Source organism: Coregonus lavaretus (assembly GCF_964263955.1).
Source record: "Coregonus lavaretus genome assembly, chromosome: 13".
Classification (NCBI taxonomy): Eukaryota; Metazoa; Chordata; class Actinopteri; order Salmoniformes; family Salmonidae; genus Coregonus; species Coregonus lavaretus.
Genome location: NC_140000.1, coordinates 24,661,093 through 24,681,548, shown reverse-complemented (window position 1 = coordinate 24,681,548; position 20,456 = coordinate 24,661,093). Strand labels below are relative to the sequence as shown.

At 43.9% G+C, this 20,456-nt stretch overlaps 1 protein-coding gene across 2 annotated transcripts; it reads right to left on the bottom strand.

The window, feature by feature from the left end:
* Positions 1-1,830: 1,830 nt before the first annotated feature.
* Positions 1,831-4,285, bottom strand: LOC311139849 (ADP-ribosylation factor-like protein 4A). Of its 2 annotated transcripts, none has more exons than XM_084174826.1 (2): positions 4,225-4,285; positions 1,831-3,229 (listed from the first exon to the last, which is right to left on the bottom strand). In XM_084174826.1, exon 2 carries the CDS (start codon positions 3,124-3,126, stop codon positions 2,524-2,526), a length of 603 nt encoding a protein of 200 aa, XP_084030952.1. In that variant the 5' UTR covers positions 3,127-3,229; positions 4,225-4,285; the 3' UTR covers positions 1,831-2,523. The 2 variants fall into 2 exon arrangements, with proteins under 2 accessions (XP_084030952.1, XP_084030953.1); XM_084174827.1 differs by lacking the exon at positions 4,225-4,285 and adding an exon at positions 3,696-3,842.
* Positions 4,286-20,456: the final 16,171 nt, after the last annotated feature.

The window sequence follows — 20,456 nt, the reverse complement described above, 5'->3', positions numbered from 1 at the left end:
CTTCCCCTTTTCTTTCCCCTTGCAGGTGGCCCCGTTCACCCTACTTTCAGAGAGGCTGCTAGAACGCTAGAAGAATTCACATGTAAATAGGCCACTCGCTCGCTAAGACAGGAAAAAGAAAGATGAATCCTGTTATGATAACCCTGCATAATAAGCAGCAGAGAGGATTATGCATTATTGCTACTTCCATTGAGTACAGTGTACACAGCTTGAAAATGTATACACAGTTAGAGAAAATATATTTTTATTACACAGGTAGAGAAAACATTTCCCAAAAAATATTTTATTCTGACTTGCTCCAGGAGACAGACTTGATGTACATTTCCTTGCATTTTGAGAAAGTGAGTTGAAGCATGACATGCCTAATCTCAAGGTTAGCTAGTAGATTAGTGGAATGAGGAGTGGTTTTCTCCTTTCCTACCATTGTCTTCCTAACGCGACTCACAGTTGCCAGTGCAGACGTGAGACAATGCCTTCCCTACAGTTATCCTGTTACTGAGGAGAGGGACTTACTATTGTCACCGAGCTGACCTCAGCTAGGGCTAAGCGGTCAAATAAAACCACCACCTAGATGTCCAGGAAACTAGTTGGGCACAGGGATATCATGTGACGACGGCTATTACAGTCCATGAATATTACTTTTCCATGTTAGTTTATAATTGAGTCAGCAAAAGCAGTGTGGGAAAGGGAACCTACTTGAGGATTTCCAAAGCTATGTCCAATCCTAATCCCTAGTTAATTACATCAGCGGATCAAAGGGAAGAGACCCTGCCACCAGGCCCGTATCAGGATCTGACCCCAAAACAGGGATAAGGAGTGACCAGTCCCATGATCAGACTCACACTCACTCCCAAGACCTCCCTTTCCCTTTCCTAGAACGGAGAGCAGGAAGTGGGAATAGCGGGAATATGTTGCTGCCATCCAACAGGGTTTCCTTCCTTGGAAAACAAACTGGGAAGAGTTGCTCAACACAGACAAGGAGTGACACCTCAACATTAATCGTGGACCTGAGGGCAGTACTGTCTTTCTTTGAAACCTGATGCATATCAATCAAAGATAGACATTGTAAAATGTGGTGTAGGTTTAATATTACTAATATCATTTGAATTAGGAAAGAAATGACATTGAAATGGCATCTATAACATACAGGACCATTACAACCAGGTCTAATAATTTTGTCAAATATGTCTGGTGAACCAAGAGCAAATTCTGCACTTGAAGTGGAGCATTGTAAAGAACAGAACAACAGGGGAAACATATGTAAATATAGCACTATATTTAGTAGGTCAACTGTTGCTCCCCCCTGTTGCTCTACAGTACAGGGTTACAATTGTTCTAAAGGGATGGGTGAGCAACAGGCATCACTTCACTGAGCTATGTGACAACAGCCTCTCCCCATCACAAAAATGCTCTGCCTCCCCAGCCCCCTCCTGCCCCAGCCTGTTGTACAGGGTATGTCGTCTGGCCTGGCGTACACAAAGTAGACTGCCCTGACTGCATTACTGAGCCTCTTGGCTCCAGAAAACATAAAAGGACTCCAGGCCCTATAATCACACTGCAAGTAAACACTCAACCACCATCACCTCAATCATATGCGTCTTGTTTACTTTCAGAAAGAGAAATAAGGGAGATTCATTATCCATCAGTACAAAGTGTGAGCATGAGCAACCAAGATTCATTTTGATTTACTTCAGTGTCTTTCAAATATGAGAATCAGAGGACATACATTTTAAACATCTCATCAGGCTTATCAGATCTGCGGAACTTCTCAAAAAATATTATGACAAATAATCAAAATAGCAATATATCCTTCATACAAAACAAAAGCAGTGCTGTAAAGAGGCTTTATTAAAGATGAAAACATGAAAAACATATCCCATCTATTGTCCATGTGGCCAATAGGGACCCAGTACAGTAGCATATTACAGTTGGCTTCTTTTGATGCAACTAAACTTTATGTGTAATAAGCTCTATTGGGAAACATCAAGGCTGTAAACTCCATCATCAAAAAAGGTCATCTAAAGTGCATTAACAAACAGACAGACACTAGACAGACAAAAAGCGCAAGACTGTACCTTCCTTTTGAGAAGGAAGAAAACATTTAAAAGTAGCTTACAAGGTTCAAAAGTTCCCTTTGAGGAAGACCGTGTTTGTTGTCCTTCCACTAACCTTTGTAGAGAAAGGTGACATATTCTTTCTGTTCTTCATCAAACTCATGTCATTTTTGGTATTCGATTTTGAAATATCCATTACTAATGGTCTAATACCAAGGATCAAAACCATTCTTTAATCATAAACCCCAAATCCTTTACCTTCATAGTGCTTTCTCAACCACTAAAATGCAAGAAATACTTAAGATGAAGTAAGACATTTTGCTGTCTGAGACACGATATACCTACAGTTTAACATTGACTGATAAAACTCAGTGTGCCAAGCCTGTGGGAGAACTCCTATATCCACCCAGGTGCGAGAACATCTCCTTGTGTCCTTCATTTAAAACAAGAGATTCAGTTCACTGCTTGATCATCTCTTTTTCTTCTGTTGGCGGAGCATCTTTCTCCGTTTAAGGATCATGTCATGGAGTCTCTCCATGCCATCTTTCAGTCCGTCTCCTATGATGGCACAGGTGGGCTGCAGGTGCCAGGGCGTGCCAGGGCTCAGTTCCTTCAGAGCTAGCGCCTTTTCAATCTCAGCCAGGCTCAGAGAGTGCCTCAAGTCTTGCTTGTTAGCCACCACCAGCAGTGGCACTCCCTGGTTGTCTCCGGTCTTGGCGATCTTATGGAGCTCCGTTTTAGCCTCCTCCATGCGTTCGGCATCTACAGAGTCCACCACGAATACGATGCCGTCGGTACAGCGTGTGTATGACTTCCACAATGGACGCAACTTCTCTTGACCACCTACGTCCCAGAAGTGGAAGGTCACCGTCCTGTGGCCACCCAAAGACACATTGACCTTTTCTGCGTTGAAGCCTTTGGTAGGCACTGTGTTGACAAACTCATTGAACTGCAACCTGTACAGGACAGTCGTTTTACCTGCAGAGTCCAGTCCCAAAATGGCGATATGGAACGACTGAAAGAAAGAGATTCTCGAGAGGAAAGTCTGTGGTTCAGATAATCCATTCCCCATCTTTTCTCATGTGGGGAAGAACAGGTGGAATAAAAGGGTTGGTCCACTTCTCCAACAACGATGATTGGCACTGATTATATTCCAAATGGATTGCAGCAGTGACCTAAAAACAAAACAAATATTACTTTAGCCAAGCAAAGATAGGACACAAATATAAGTCTACCACATAAACTTAAATCGACACAGAATACCTATAGCATATATATAGGTGATCAAATCAGTTATCCAGGTGTTATTCACTTATTGAGGGCAGCATATGAGCTAAGTACTGCCAAATGCATGACATTCATTAGACACCCTCAATTATATAGGCTCAAATGAAAATACCATGCAGAAATACCGGACTTTGTCAAAGTACGCTACACACTTGAATTTTAGGCGGCAGCAATGCACAAGCCTATTGCCAAGGATAGGCGCGCAAATTAAAATTAAGTCGACAGGCATACAGATGCTGACAGCCAGCAACGTCACTTGACGTGATACCAGGCTCTCAAATTGCGGCATGAATCTTTATCATAGGCTACAACCGTTCCGTCCAGCCAGACATTTTCTTGCAGGGCATCACTTACATCTATCCACTCTGAATATGCGGATCTGTGTTCACGAGGTCCAGTAACATGTTATCCAATATTCACAATCCAGGGCTTCTGATGACTGGGCGCGATCAGCAGCGTTCTATTATTTTTACTAGACGGTTTCATTCCCATAGAATAATACTGCAGTGCAATTTGTGTAAAACTATGCTCACGTTCGAGCAACCGATTGGTTTAACTGGAAGCCCCATCAATAATGTACCCATTCAAAACACGCCCATCACCTGTTGCTGTAACGTCATTATTCCAGCCAATAGATGTAAATATGCAACATGAACCATGCCTATAATAAAAACGTATCTGGTAGTAGGTCAAAGTCTAACCATAATCATTACGAATGGTTATTAACATAGCATAGCAAGCCAAGCCAAGCATTCTGTAGGCTATATTCGTAAAAAGTCGTAGTAAAAGAAAACTAAAAGTAAAAGAAAAGTCACAAAATAGTTTGTGATACGAATGTATTAAAATGAACAACTTATTGAACTATAAAAAATGTCTAACTTACCGCTTTTCTTTTTTGTTGCAGTGTTCGTGTGTCGCATGTGGCTTGGTTTTGGTTTGCCCACACGCTAAACAGCGCCGCCCCATGATGCATCCTTATCTTGTTTACTTTCAAACTGATTGGTCAATGGTACAAAATATATCCCACGCATACTGATTTTATAATGATAATTATTTTATTTTATTTATGTATTTATTTCACCTTTATTTAACCAGGTAAGCCAGTTGAGAACAAGTTCTCATTTACAACTGCGACCTGGCCAAGATAAAGCGAAGCAGTGCGATAAAAACAACACAGAGTTACATATGGGGTAAAACAAAACATAAAGTCAAAAAATACAACAGAAAATATATATACAGTGTGTGCTAATGTAGCAAGTTATGGAGGTAAGGCAATAAATAGGCTATAGTGCAAAATAATTACAATTAGTATTAACACTGGAATGATAGATGTGCAAGAGATTATGTGCAAATAGAGATACTGGGGTGCAAATTAGCAAAATAAATAACAATATAGGGATGAGGTAGTTGGGTGGGCTAATTTCAGATGGGCTGTGTACAGGTGCAGTGATCGGTAAGGTGTTCTGACAACTGATGCTTAAAGTTAGTGAGGGAGATAAGAGTCTCCAGCTTCAGAGATTTTTGCATTTCGTTCCAGTCATTGGCAGCAGAGAACTGGAAGGAATGGCGGCCAAAGGAGGTGTTGGCTTTGGGGATGACCAGTGAGATATACCTGCTGGAGCGCATACTACGGGTGGGTGTTGCTATGGTGACCAATGAGCTAAAATAAGGTTTGCCTAGCAGTGATTTATAGATGGCCTGGAGCCAGTGGGTTTGACGACGAACATGTAATGAGGACCAGCCAACAAGAGCGTACAGGTCACAGTGGTGGGTAGTGTATGGGGCTTTGGAGACAAAACGGATGGCACTGTGATAGACTACATCCAATTTGCTGAGTAGAGTGTTGGAGGCTATTTTGTAAATGACATCGCCGAAGTCAAGGATCGGTAGGATAGTCAGTTTTACTAGGGCATGTTTGGCAGCATGAGTGAAGGAGACTTTGTTGCGAAATAGGAAGCCGATTCTGGATTTAACTTTGGATTGGAGATTCTTAATGTGAGTCTGGAAGGAGAGTTTACAGTCTAACCAGACACCTAGGTATTTGTAGTTGTCCACATACTCTAGGTCAGACCCGTCGAGAGTAGTGATTCTAGTCGGGTGGGCGGGTGCCAGCAGCGTTCGATTGAAGAGCATGCATTTAGTTTTACTAGTGTTTAAGAGCAGTTGGAAGCTACTGAAGGAGTGTTGTATGGCATTGAAGCTCGTTTGGAGGTTTGTTAACACAGTGTCCAATGAAGGGCCAGATGTATACAAAATGGTGTCGTCTGCGTAGAGGTGGATCTGAGAGTCACCAGCAGCAAGAGCGACATCATTAATATACACGGAGAAAAGAGTCGGCCCAAGAATTGAACCCTGTGGCACCCCCATAGAGACTGCCATAGGTCCAGACAACAGGCCCTCCGATTTGACACATTGAACTCTATCTGAGAAGTAGTTGGTGAACCAGGCGAGGCAGTCATTTGAGAAACCAAGGCTATTGTCAAATTGCGTCAATTCAAATCTGGTATAGGAACAAAAAGAAGTCAATACACGTCTTCTAAAATAGACTAGTATTTTAATTAATGCAAACACTTGAATGGTAAATATGATGTTCGTATATACGGGCCCACTGAAACACCACGCAGGGCAGACAGAGAACTGAGCTATTGTTATATGTTCTTCTTTAAATACTCTGACAGAGATAGTTCCCGCTCCCTGCTGGGCCTGTCAGAATAGAGGCTGGGTGTGGTTTAAACTTACCCAACCTATCGTTGGCGCTCAAGCTGGTCCCAGCCCCTTGGCGCTTCACTGTTGCCGGGCATTAGTTGTTATCTTTACAACTTGTCTCGAGTCAGCAACCTCAGACATAGTTTGTTCTTCTTCATTGTAGCAGTACACATGTCCTTGAGCAGTTTAACAAAGAGGCAGTGTGTGTGTGTGTGTGAGTCACAAGTCTGTCTCAGCCTACCCCCTAACGGTTCCTCACATTAATCACAGCTTGTTATGTTAAACAATCTATATCAGTACAGCACAAACTTATTATGTTTAATCATTAATGTATTCTTTCTAAGGATTCGAAATGGTCGGTGATCTGTTTGTTAACTTGGCTTTCAAAAACTTTCGAAAAGCAGGGCAGGATGGATATAGGTCTGTAACAGTTTGGATCTAGAGTGTCACCCCCTTTGAAGAGGGGGATGACCGTGGCAGCTTTCCAATCTCTGGGGATCTCAGACGTTACGAAAGAGAGGTTTATACAATTAATCACAAGATTAATTGTATAAATTCTAATCCTGTGGTATCTATTGAAATAATGTTAATTATATATGATATATTTTATAGTACTTTTAATAAATACGCTAGCCTATGTTTTTATAAATAGCCCCCCATTGAAGTTTACATTTAAAATGGTTAAGGTATGGGTTAGGTTAGGGACGTCCCAGTGATCTTGGATTGCACTGGCCGTCTTGTCAAGGAGTTGTGAAGGAGTAGTCAGACGGAATCAGGTGCAAAATGCCCAAAATTGTGGTATTTATTTACAGGTGCAGAAGGTTAGCTTCCTTTTAGGCAGAGTGCCTTCAAACTAGGCAAAGTGCCTACAGTTCCTCACACAGCTGAGTTTATCTGAACTCTCCCGAAAACGAGCCACCAGAGGCTAATAAGGTAAAAAAAATAACCCAACCCTTAACACTGGGATAATCCAAAATGCACATAAACAGGTATTTCCTCAATTAAAATAAATAGCCTAATCAATACTTCACTAGTTTCAATACCACTAGCCAATACATAATACATTTCAACACATCAGGACATAATATCACATACATATTCAACAAAGAAAGATATTAGGCAAACACCCATCAACAAATAACATTGTAATTATTCAGCACAAGTACCTGTGGGTAAAATGTGGACATGACCAATGCGCGCCATCCTGGTCAAACCAGTTTTTTTACAAACAGACAGAGGAAGAGAAAGAGGCCCAACTCGGCGGAAAATCTGTATCCCTACAGCAGGTGGCGTTGTTTCGCCCACCAAGCAAGGAGTTTTTATATGGAGGTCAATGAGAGTGTCGAATTTAGTCAACAAAAAAATGAATGGCTTATTTGCTTCTAATTTGATCGATTAGAAGTTTCGTAAATTGTTACGAGTGTACTGATATAAGTAGGACACGTGACATCCCGGCAACTTTGAGAAAAAAAAACATTTTATATTGGAGATGGCTATGCATACTCATGGCATGAGGCTAGTAACATTGCATCTCTCTCCATTGAATACAGGCAGTTGACGTCAACAACCCTAATCGAATATTAAAAAAGGATTACAATAATGAGATGTATCCACCAATCCAAAGAAAGGATAGGCGGGAGCTAGACAGCCCGCCTGCCGACAAAGGTTTTGTTAGGGCAGAGAGACTTGTATCTTGTCAGTATATCCATAGTCTCTGGTGCAGAGGGATATATGGCCAATGTACCACAGCTAAGGGATGTTCTTAAGCATGACGCAACATCTTACATTTTTACATTTTACTAGAGACTCTTGTCCAGAGCAACTTACAGGAGCAATTAGGGTTAAGTGCCTAGCTCAAGGGCACATTGACCGTTCATTTTTGTTACCCAGTGAGTTTGGGGATTTAAACCAGCGACCTTTCAATATTTGGCCTGACTCTCTTAACCGCTAGGCTACCTGCCGAGTGCCTGGATTCAGCCGTTAGCCGTGGTATATTGACCATATACCACAAACCACCAAGGTGCCTTATTGCTTTTATAAACTGGTTACCAACGTAATTACAACAGGAAAAATATATACCATCGCTTTCAGCCAATCGGCGTTCAGGGTTCGAACCACCCAGTTTATAACAAGGTTTAGAAATCTGTGGGTATACTACAAAACACGATTATGGAGTTAGCCAGCTAACTTGTCTAAATATTCGGATATTTTTTGTATTTTGTAGAAAGATAAACTTGACATGGTCATGGTCTAATTGATTTAACAAACGAAAATACATATCTAAGTTTAGCTTTTTTAATGAACCATAAAACCAATTTATTTATTGTTGCTTATAAAAGTTAGCTGGCGAAATAATTGATCCTGATTTGTAGTATACCCCCCAGGTCAGGAATACAATGTGTAGGCTACAACTTCTAAATATACATAACTTTTTTCTCAAATGTGAATTTGTATATATCCTACAAATGTGGGGCATGTTTAGCAATAGGGATGTGCTTGTAATCCAGGCTCTGTCGCAGCCGGCCGCGACCGGGAGACTCATGGGCGGCGCACAATTGGCCCAGCGTCGTCCAGGGTAGGGGAGGGAATGGCCGGCAGGGATGTAGCTCAGTTGATAGAGCATGGCGTTTGCAACGCCAGGGTTGTGGGTTCGATTCCCACGCGGGGCCAGTATAAAAAAATATGTATTCACTAACTGTAAGTCGCTCTGGATAAGAGCGTCTGCTAAATGACTAAAATGTAAATGTAATCGCTAGTAACATGAACAAACATTTGCAATAATTTGGTTCTGGGTTCCGAAATTAGTTTGGCTGCTCTCTAATCTCTCGTGGACAGACTACATAAACATAAATAGTACCATAGATCTGTCATGATACAACGGGATGTGTGAGATAAAGAGCAGCATTAGTTCCGGTGCTTTAGAATTTCGGAAAGGGGAAGGATCATTTGCCCTATAGACTTGCCCCTAATTTGCAAAGAGAGAGGGTGGAGCTCTTTGTTCCCTTCTCCCTCCCTCACGTATGGACCCATAATTTAATTGAGCCTCTGACCAATTACTCAAGACTTTAGTTCTGGATTAACCGAGATTAGCTGCTTTCCAATTGTCCACTTTAATAGCATATAGGCCTACATTTTAGAAATGAGTTTCAATGGCATTGTAATAACACACATTGTTTACATTTTCCAGTTACTGGGATTATCTTTGTTGCCTATTGTCTGAGAGAATAGATTCCTATTAGGCCTAGATTTTTAAAAACGGACATATCTTTCAAAAAGAGTCATGGCAAGGGCAATTGTTTTGCAATGAACTCTATAGTCTAGCCTACAATTATTGTATTTTCATGATACCTTGAAGTATTTTCATTAGGCTATAGCCTGCAAGATTCCTTTCTGTGAATGCAAATATTTCAGCCATGCCTTTCACACACCCAGATTAGAACATATTGTTTGGTTTAACATACTGGACATTTTAGGGGAGCCAATGCACTTATCACTGCACAGCTGTGGACTCCATAGACGACCTAGGAGATCAAAGTGTCAGCCAGTTTTCCAAGAGCTGGAGATCTTCTCCTCTACTCTGTCCATGAAAGCACTGTACACTCCGCGTCTGTGCCTGTGTCTCTGAGAAGAAGAAAATATTTCAGAAAATGTATATCAGTAGAAACTTGACGCAGAATATACTATATTTATTATGGGTTTGCCTTATGCTCTAGGCTTTTGAATGGCTTAAAGATGACCCTACACTGTATAGCTTTAAAACATATAGTTAAAACAATAATTTTGATATCATGGATGGTCAGTCCTTGATATCCATATCTCTGTCTATGAATTTAAGAGTGGTTACATTTCTCCAGCCCCAACCCTAAGCTTTTTACCAAAACAGTGGCGGGCGGGGAAATCGTTTTGTTTTAGCACTTTTGGGTTTAACAGCATAATAACATGGTAACTGACCAATTCAACACTCACGCTACTGAAATGGCCTGAAGCAGACATGAAAGCATTGAATTAAAATGGTGTGGGGCCTATAGCCAGGCTGGGTATAAACCAGCCCACTCACAGTGTAGGAGGCAGATTTTGAGGGCCATGGCAATTTAGGGAGTGTGAGCCTGGCCTCCCATCTGGGCTCTGTTGGCTTATAGGTGTCCATCTTCCCCAAAGGTTCCCTTGAGTAAATGTCTGTGTCCGATCTGGTGCCCCTAACTGGAGTAGAATGAAAACCAGTGTCACAGTCGGCAGGATATTGCTGAGTTTTCTGTGCAACATCAGTGTAATGTAGTCATAGTTTTGATAAAAGGCCATGGACATAGCTTTCAAATGATAAATGGATGATGCTTAGGAAATTGTCTAATTACACTAATAGAGCAGTGTCTACACACCAATATCCAGGAAAGCTGACTTACTTATACTCAGGTGCTGAGATTTGAAGTTCAAGTGACCAGGATCCCTTTCAGCTGCAGTAACTATATTTGGCATGTCATCAGCAAGCTGAATTGAAATATTTCAGAGCAAAATATTTTTCAATATATTTGTTGCCATCTTGTGTTAGAATCATACACGGCAAGAATTTAGTACCAGTATTTTGTACCATTAATAGAAATCACAATGAACATGTTAAGGAAGGTGTTATGTTCCAGCACCATACCGGTCTAAAGTTATGTGGTTTAGGGTTCTTGTAGGTCACAGGAGGGTATTTCCCTGTTTTAACGAACATCAGCTTGGATTCTAAAGAGCCAGGAGGTCTGTATGATGTACTGAACTTTGGCAAGGCTTTCTTATTCTGGTCAATCTCGGTAAGTAGAATGTTTGGGGTAACTCTGTCCACTCTGAAGGCTGTCTCACTGGAGGCAAGTGACAGTAAATGTTGGTGTGTATTTTTTGTGTTCTTCCTTCGAGGGACACTCAGAGATGTGTAGAGTTTAGGAGAGAAATCTGGTGGCTTCAAGTTCCATGGATCAACCTGATGTGGAGAATGAGGACGGATAAAGCCTTTGCTTCTTATGGTGGCCAAGTTCAGGTTGGCAGAAAATACTGTCTTTTTATTAAAATAAACTGATGTTGAAGGATCCAAATAACTGTTAGAGGTCATTGTGATATCTCAGTCCTGAAATTGAATGAACGATAACCTGTTCAGGTGCAAAGAAAAAAAATGAAGGGCTATTGAACTTCTCAACAATAAGGAAGTAGAAAACTCTCAAGTGTCTAACATTACACACATTTTTCTTCAACCTCTTTTAAAAACATCAAGCGGCGTTGACCAGGGATAAATCATTTTACTCTTACCTGGAATTTCAAAGACACCAATCTGTTACAGAAGACACATGTTCAGAAATCACTGCAAGTTTCAAGTTCAGGTTGCACTGTTTGATGTTATGTAAGGGACAACACAGGGAGAAAGTGTTCAATACAATAAAAGTGGTTGCTAAGTGACCAGGGTCTGGAGACTTTCCATAAAGAATATGCAAAATGCTGAGCACAGCAGGAGACTCTGTTGAAGAGAAACATGAACTTCCTAGCAACCAAGGAACAATGTGCCCTCTGAATGCCAATATCAACCCTCAAACTTAAGGACCCGTCAGATTAGTAAAGACTGACTAAGCAATTTTGAGGCATATGAAATAATGCGGTCTACGCTTGGTAGACTTTCTATCCTGAAGGGTAGTTTTCGAATGTGTGAACTTTAGTGTAGCTTCTTAGAATATTTGATTAAATCAAAAGTGTTTGTCTGTTCACAAATGTGTTTAATCACTGAATTGCTATGAGTAACAGAATATAAAATAATATGGTAATTTACACAGTCAGGATGTGTAGACAGAGGTAGCTTGGTCTCATAGATTAGACGTAACATAGTAAATGTAAATCCAGGACACCCAAATTAGTATGATATGTTACATTTGGTATGGTTACATAAAACAGAAGGTTACTTAGTCGGGTTGGATGGGTGGGCGTATAACACCAACATCTAGGAACCCAAAGGTTGCGTATTTGAATCTCATCATGGACAACTTTAGCATTTTAGCTAATTACTTACTGATTTTTAGCTACTTTGAAACTACTTAGCATGTTAGCTAACCCTTCCCCTAACCTTAACCCTAACCCCTAGCCTAGCTAAACTTAGCCACCTAGTTAACGTTAGCGTTAGCCACCTAGCTAACGTTAGCCACTACAAATTGGAATTTGTAACATCATGTAGTGTATGTTGACACCTGCTCGTCAAACATCTCATTCCAAAATCATGGGCATTAATATGGAGTTGGTCCCCCCTTTGCTGCTATAACAGCCTCCACTCTTCTGGGAAGGCTTTCCACTAGATGTTGGACATTGTTGCGGGGACTTGCTTCCATTCAGCCACAAGAACATTAGTGAGGTTGGGCACTGATGTTGGGCGATTAGGCCTGGCTCGCAGTTGGCATTCCAATTCATCCCAAAGGTGTTCGATGGGGTTGAGGTCAGGGCTCTGTACAGGCCAGTCAAGTTCTTCCACACCGATCTTGACAAACCATTTCTGTATAGACCTCGCTTTGTGCACGGGGGCATTGTCATGCTGAAACAGGAAAGGGCCTTTCCCAAACTGTTGCCACAAAGTTGGAAGCACAGAATCGTCTAGAATGTCATTGTATGCTGTAGCATTAAGATTTCCCTTCACTGGAACTAAGGGGCCAAGCCGAACCATGAAAAACAGCCCCGGATCATTATTCCTCCTCCACCAACCTTTACAGTTGGCACTATGCATTCGGGCAGGTAGAGTTCTCCTGGCATCCGCCAAACCCAGATTCATCCGTCAGACTGCCAGATGGTGAAGCATGATTAAACACTCCAGAGAACGCATTTCCACTGCTTCAGAGTCCAATGGCGGCGAGCATTACACCACTCCAGCCGACGCTTGCCAGCCGACGCTTGGCATTGCGCATGGTGATCTTAAGCTTGTGTGCGGCTGCTCGGCCACGAACAGTTCTTGTTCTGATGTTGCTTCCAGAGGCAGTTTGGAACTCGATAGTGACAGACGATTTTTACGCGCTACGTGCTTTAGCACTCGGCAGTCCCATTCTGTGAGCTTGTGTGGCCTACCACTTTGTGGATGAGCCGTTGTTGCTCCTAGACGTTTCCACTTCACTATAACAGCATTACAGTTGACCGGGGCAGCTCTAGCAGGTGGCATCCTATGATGGTGCCACGTTGAAAGTCACTGAGCTCTTCAGTAAGGCCATTCTACTGCCAATGTTTGTCTATGGAGATTGTATGGCGGTGTGCTCGATTATATACACCTGTCAGCAACGTGTGTGGCTGAAATAGACAAATCCACTTATTTGAAGGGGTGTCCACATAGTGTATCTGTCACGATCGTCAGGGAGAGACCAATGCGCAGCGTGATGAATGAACATGTTTACTTTATTAAATTAAAGCACGACCAAAACAACAAACGACTCGTAACGTCCACGGTGACAATGACCGAACACGGAACAAAAACCCACAAACACAAAGTGAAAAACAGTTAAATATGGCTCCCAATCAGAGACAACCAGCCAACAGCTGACACTCGTTGCCTCTGATTGGGAGTCACTAAGGCAAACATAGAAAACAACAAACCAGAACCCCCAACATAGAAATAAACCACATAGAATGAACACACCCTGGCTCAACATATAGAGTCCCAGAGCCAGGGTGTGACAGTACCCCCCCCTAAAGGCGCGGACTGCGACCGCGCCTCAACCAGAGAAAAATAGGGGAGGGCTGGGTGGGCACTCCTCCTCGGCGGCGGTTCTGGCTCCGGGCTTGCCCACCACCCTCCAATAAACCCCCCATAGCGCCCCTGGTCCGGTCTGGCCCCGCTGGCTGGAGCTGACCTGGACGTAGCAGGAGCGGCTAGCTTCAGCTCCGTTGTGGAGCAATAAAGCGGTACCTGATTTGGCACCGATGACCCAGGCACGGGTTGTGCCGGACTGACGACGCGCACCCCAGGCTTGGTGCGTGAGGCAGGAAAGGACCGGACCTGGCTGTCGATGCGCACCCCTGGCTTGGTGCGTGGAGCAGCAACGGGCCGGACCGGGCTGACGATACACACCCCTGGCTTGGTGCGTGGAGCCGGAACGGGCCTCACCGGACTGATGACTCGCACCCCTGGCTTGGTGCGTGGAGCAGCAACGGGCCGGGCTGACGATGCGCACCCCTGGCTTGGTGCGTGGAGCAGCAACGGGCCGGACCGGGCTGACGATGCGCACCCCTGGCTTGGTGCGTGGAGCCGGAACGGGCCTCACCGGACTGACGAAGCACACCACTGGCTTGGTGCGTGGAGGAGGAACGGGCCTTACCAGGCTGACGACGCACACCATAGGCTTGGTGCGTGGAGTAGGGACAGGCCGGACTGGGCTGACGAAGCGCACCACTGACTTGGTGCGGGGAGCAGGAACGGGCCGAGCCGGGCTGACGAAGCGCACCACTGACTTGGTGCGGGGAGCAGGAACGGGCCGAGCCGGGCTGACGAAGCGCACCACTGACTTGGTGCGGGGAGCAGGAACAGACCGGACCGTACTGGGGACACACACCACTGGCCCTACACCGGGATCTGGAACGGGCCAGACCGGACTGGTAACACACCCCAGTACCTCTCGCCGTGCCTCTCCACCTTCCATCCCCTCTTCGACCAGTGGCCCCCGTAACCTGGCGGCCTCCTCTGCCAACCCGCTGGACCGCTCTATCGCGGCCTCCTGCTGCCCCGACGTCGTGAGCCCCCCCCTAAAAATTTTCTGGGGGTCTCTCCTCCCCGTGGGCCAGGCCTCTATCGTTCTCGCCCAACTCTCGCTCTTCTGCCCCCAATTCCAGCCATTCTGCTCTTCATTAGGCTTGACCCAGTCGAGACTCTTCCTCCACTGTTCCCAAGTCCATCCACTCTGCTCTTTACAAGGCTGGACCCAGTCGAGGTTGCCACGGAGATCTGCAAGCGATTCCCCTGGCGATGGCTCCTGGACACGTTGCTTGGTCCAGTTTTGGTGGGTTTTTCTGTCACGATCGTCAGGGAGAGACCAATGCGCAGCGTGATGAATGAACATGTTTACTTTATTAAATTAAAGCACGACCAAAACAACAAACGACTCGTAACGTCCACGGTGACAATGACCGAACACGGAACAAAAACCCACAAACACAAAGTGAAAAACAGACAGTTAAATATGGCTCCCAATCAGAGACAACCAGCCAACAGCTGACACTCGTTGCCTCTGATTGGGAGTCACTAAGGCAAACATAGAAAACAACAAACCAGAACCCCCAACATAGAAATAAACCACATAGAATGAACACACCCTGGCTCAACATATAGAGTCCCAGAGCCAGGGTGTGACAGTATCATACGTTTTGCAAATTCGTAACATATTGTACGAATTGTAATTCATAACGTATCATACAAAATGGATGATGGACATCCACAAATTAATACATACCATACGAAACGTAACATATCATACTAATTGGAGTGTGCCTGATTTACCTTTACTATGTTAGGTCTACCCTTGAGTCCAGGTTGACAGAGGGCATTTCTAATTATTTCTGAATTATTAATTTGGTCTCCAATAGCTTACCTCTTGTCAGGTGGGGTGAGGTAAAGAAGAAACCACTAGATGGCACTACATACTCTAAGTGAAAAGTATGTAGTGTGTGTTGATAACATCAGTTGGGTAGGCTCTTCTGTGTGTGTGTGAGAGAGAAAGAGGAGTCTGCATAGGTGTAGAGAGGGAATGTCTCTTGTTATACGTAATATAGTCCTGTGTCGCTCATTTGATAGAGCATGGCGTTTGCAACCCCAGGGTTGTGGTTTCGTTTCACATGGGGGACCAGTATGAAAAAAAAAATTATGCACTCACTTACTGGATAAGAGCGTCTGCTAAATGACTAAAATGTAAAATGTAAATATATGTATTTCAGCAGTTCTCTCACTATTTCAGTTAAATTCCTAGGCGTATTTTCATCAGTAAGACACAGTGTAGCCTACCTGGTAAGTAAAGAGTTCATAATGAATGCTTCATCAGAAACCCTCTAGAGACAGGCCAGGACTTGGCATGCGGAGATTATGCCTCTTCCAGACCCTGACTTGCTATCATTCTCTGAATCAGACAGCTGTTTTATGTCTACTATAGCTACATGGAGACACTTTTACAGACTAAGCCTCCCAGACAAGTCAGACTGTCACCAGCAAGTTCTGTCCTGCACAATACATTTCCATCTTTCATTATGTCTTTGTAACAACTGGCCCAATAGTAAAATGAGTAGCCCCCTCCATCAACATTTTGTGGTCATTGTGAAATGGATCTGGTCACATCTCAGTGTTTTGTCAGCTTTATCCCCAAGCAACAATGAAGTTGTTGGACATTACGGTGTATAGAATAATATAATGACTTATCGTCAAGGCTGTTTCCTCCATTCAGGTCAGTGCTCTCTAGGCAACTAAGAGAAACATACACAAACCATAACTGCATTGATCATGGTATTCAGTTGCCATTGTGCTATGCCAAGTCCTGTTCGTTGTTCTATGAAACAAAGAAAAGCTATCAGCCATCTATAATGGTCAATTGTGCTATGAGTAAAAAAAAAAAAAATGGCATTCTGAAAGAAACCTTTCTCTCTTTTTTTCCTGATAGATTCCCAATATCCTATAGCGAATGAGGATGGAACCTCAGGTCTTGACACAGACAGAGGAGGTCCGAGGTCACAGCTGCAATTTATTGGGGTCAGACGTAAAGTGGAGGGTATCCCCTTACACAAATACATATCTGTATGTGGGAGAGTTTATCCACGCAGTTGTTGTGGTGGCCTTTTTATTTGGGCCCATCAGGACAGCTGACAGGAGAGGCTAAAGGCAACAGGAAACCCGATACAGGCCATACAGCCCCTGTAAAGGAGTTGACCCTAATGCCCCTATAAAGCTGAGATAGAGCGCTGGGTTCAACCTTTGCCTTTTCAGCTGTGTCTTAGAATAGTGCTCGCCATTGTATCCAGTGTCCTTTACAGCTACCATGCCCTCAAGGTTCGGTTGTACCAATTATTGTGGGTTTTTGTCAAAGCTGTCAACCTGAGAGGCCAGTGTTGACCCTCTGTTTAAGTACACTTAAACACATCCCACTTAACCCCACAGTAAGTTAGTGAAGAGTGCCAAAGCAGAGAACTGTCAACGGTGCCTAATTGCTATATTGTCTGAACACAAAAAAGTGAATGGCCCAGACAAATCACGCTGTAAAACAGAGAGATATCTCTGGTAGCTGTAGGTGTACTGAAAGAAAGAAAAAGACGCAAAGCTAAATACAGATTGAGAATACAAAGAACAAATGGCAGCCGATGGTATATGTTTGGACTGTGGAGGTGGGCTGTGGAAATGGTTCTCCCATTAACTGCTTGGGTTCATTACTAAACTGTCTCCTATTTCCTCCCCAGCCATTCTCCTCCAGCTCAACGCCCCTCTGTCTGCCTGGGCCACAGCCCGTCTCTGACTGATGTACCAGAACCCGCCGTCTGTTTTTACCGTTGTTTAAGCGCAGCCACAAAAGTGACTGTGGGTCCTAGATCCAGCTATTCCCGCCCATCCCTTCAACTGTCTCCCCTCTCACCCCTCCTCCCTTAGGTAGGACTACTTTTATCTTTGTCTAGAAAGAGGATGTTTGGTCTTAGAAATCAAAAAAGCAACACATGCAACAGTGCGACTTGTGACGGCTGGCCGCCCAACAACCTGCCCGCTTGACCCTATCCCCTCCTCTCTTCTCCAGACCATTTCCGGAGACCTTCTCCCTTACCTCACCTCGCTCATCAACTCATCCTTGTCTGCTGGCTATGTCCCTTCCATCTTCAAGAAAGCGAGAGTTGCACCCCTCCTCAAAAAACCTACACTCGATCCCTCCGATGTCAACAACTACAGACCAGTATCCCTTCTTTCTTTTCTCTCCAAAACTCTTGAGCGTGCCGTCTATAGCCAACTCTCCTGCTATCTCTCTCAGAATGACCTTCTTGATCCAAACCAGTCAGGTTTCAAGACTGGTCATTCAACTGAGACTGCTCTTCTCTGTGTCACGGAGGCTCTCCGCACTGCTAAAGCTAACTCTCTCTCCTCTGCTCTCATCCTTCTAGACCTATCTGCTGCCTTTGATACTGTGAACCATCAGATCCTCCTCTCCACCCTCTCCGAGTTGGGCATCTCCGGCGCGGCTCACTCTTGGATTGCGTTCTACCTGACAGGTCGCTCCTACCAGGTGGCGTGGCGAGAATCTGTCTCCGCACCACGTGCTCTCACCACTGGTGTCCCCCAGGGCTCAGTTCTAGGCCCTCTCCTATTCTCTCTATACACCAAGTCACTTGGCTCTGTCATATCCTCACATGGTCTCTCCTATCATTGCTACAGAGACGACACACAATTAATCTTCTCCTTTCCCCCTTCTGATAACCAGGTGGCGAATCGCATCTCTGCATGTCTGGCAGACATATCAGTGTGGATGTCGGATCACCACCTCAAGCTGAACCTCGGCAAGACGGAGCTGCTCTTCCTCCCGGGGAAGGACTGCCCGCTCCATTATTATTATTATGATCTCGCCATCACGGTTGACAACTCCATTGTGTCCTCCTCCCAGAGTGCAAAGAACCTTGGCGTGACCCTGGACAACACCCTGTCGTTCTCCACTAACATCAAAGCGGTGACCGGATCCTGTAGGTTCATGCTCTACAACAATCACAGAGTACGACCCTACCTTACACAGGAAGCGGCACAGGTCCTAATCCAGGCACTTGTCATCTCCCGTCTGGATTACTGCAACTCGCTGTTGGCTGGGCTCCCTGTCTGTGCCATTAAACCCCTACAACTCATCCAGAATGCCGCAGCCCGTCTGGTGTTCAACCTTCCCAAGTTTTCTCACGTCACCCCGCTCCTCCGCACACTCCACTGGCTTCCAGTTGAAGCTCGCATCTGCTACAAGACCATGGTGCTTGCCTACGGAGCTGTGAGGGGAATGGCACCTCCTTACCTTCAGGCTCTAATCAGTCCCTACACCCAAACGAGGGCATTGCGTTCTTCCACCTCTGGCCTGCTGGTCCCCCTACCTCTGCGGAAGCACAGTTCCCGCTCAGCCCAGTCAAAACTGTTCGCTGCTCTGGCACCCCAATGGTGGAACAAGCTCCCTCACGACGCCAGGACAGTGGAGTCACTAACCACCTTCCGGAGACACTTGAAACCCTACATCTTTAAGGAATACCTGGGATAGTATAAAAATAATCATTCTCCCCCCCCCCCCCCCCCCCCCCCCACCCCACCCCCACAAAAATGTAAAAAAAATAAATATAAAATATAAAATATATTAATAATAATAATAATAATTTTTTAGACCAAAAAATATATATATATATATATATATATATATATATATATATATATATATATAAAACTAATTAAAATTAAACATATACTCTAAAAAATTACAAATTAAAAAATAAGAAATATATATTTTTAAAGATAAGAAAAATTAACAACAAAAATAAGAAGAAAAAATTAAAATAAGAAAACAAAAATTGTAAAGTGGTTGTCCCACTGGCTATCACAAGGTGAATGCACCAATTTGTAAGTCGCTCTGGATAAGAGCATCTGCTAAATGACGTAAATGTAAATGGAGAAGCCGTCTCTCTCCTCGACCGGGATTGTTTGCCTAGTTAATTGAGACATTATGTAATTATTATACAAGAACAAGACCTAAAGTGAAGAAACAGTATGATGTAGTTCTCCATTGCGATCAAAGGGTCAAGGGGAGGTTCATTTCCCCAGTGCATTGGGTTTAAGTAAGTACTTTCATCTTTCATTTCAGTGAACAGGTTGCAGTGTAAATCAGGGTGCTGGGTCAATGTCATACTTAGATGTCATGTCAGAAAGGGTGGAACACTGTATGCATATCTAAAAAGTTCAGAGGTCAGCAACTGACATGAGACCTGATGAAGACCTCATAGTTTAGGTTGTTTCTGGAGCACAACAAGCAGTGTGAGGGTTATTTTTATTTACTGTGCAGCTAGGGCACTAGAAACAAGGTCATGCATATCGACAGCTTTAATACTGCATAGTGTCTAGTAAAATAATGAAACTATTTCCATCGTTTTTATCATGTTCTATAATAGCCTCCCATCCTTTTTGTCTGTATAACAATTGACAATGTCGATATACCAATCTGCTCAGCAGTACCTCCTCCTTGGCAATTGATTATAATGAGCATCACTTTCTCAATTTCTCCATAGTGCCATATTTATTTCAATAAGCAGAAGTGGGCTGGGCAAGTGAGCACATGTGTCACGCCCTGGCTCTGGGGACTCTAGTATGTTGAGCCAGGGTGTGAGTTTTCATTTGTTTTTGTTCTAGTTTTGTATTTCTATGTTGGCCAGTGTGGTTCTCAATCAGAGGCA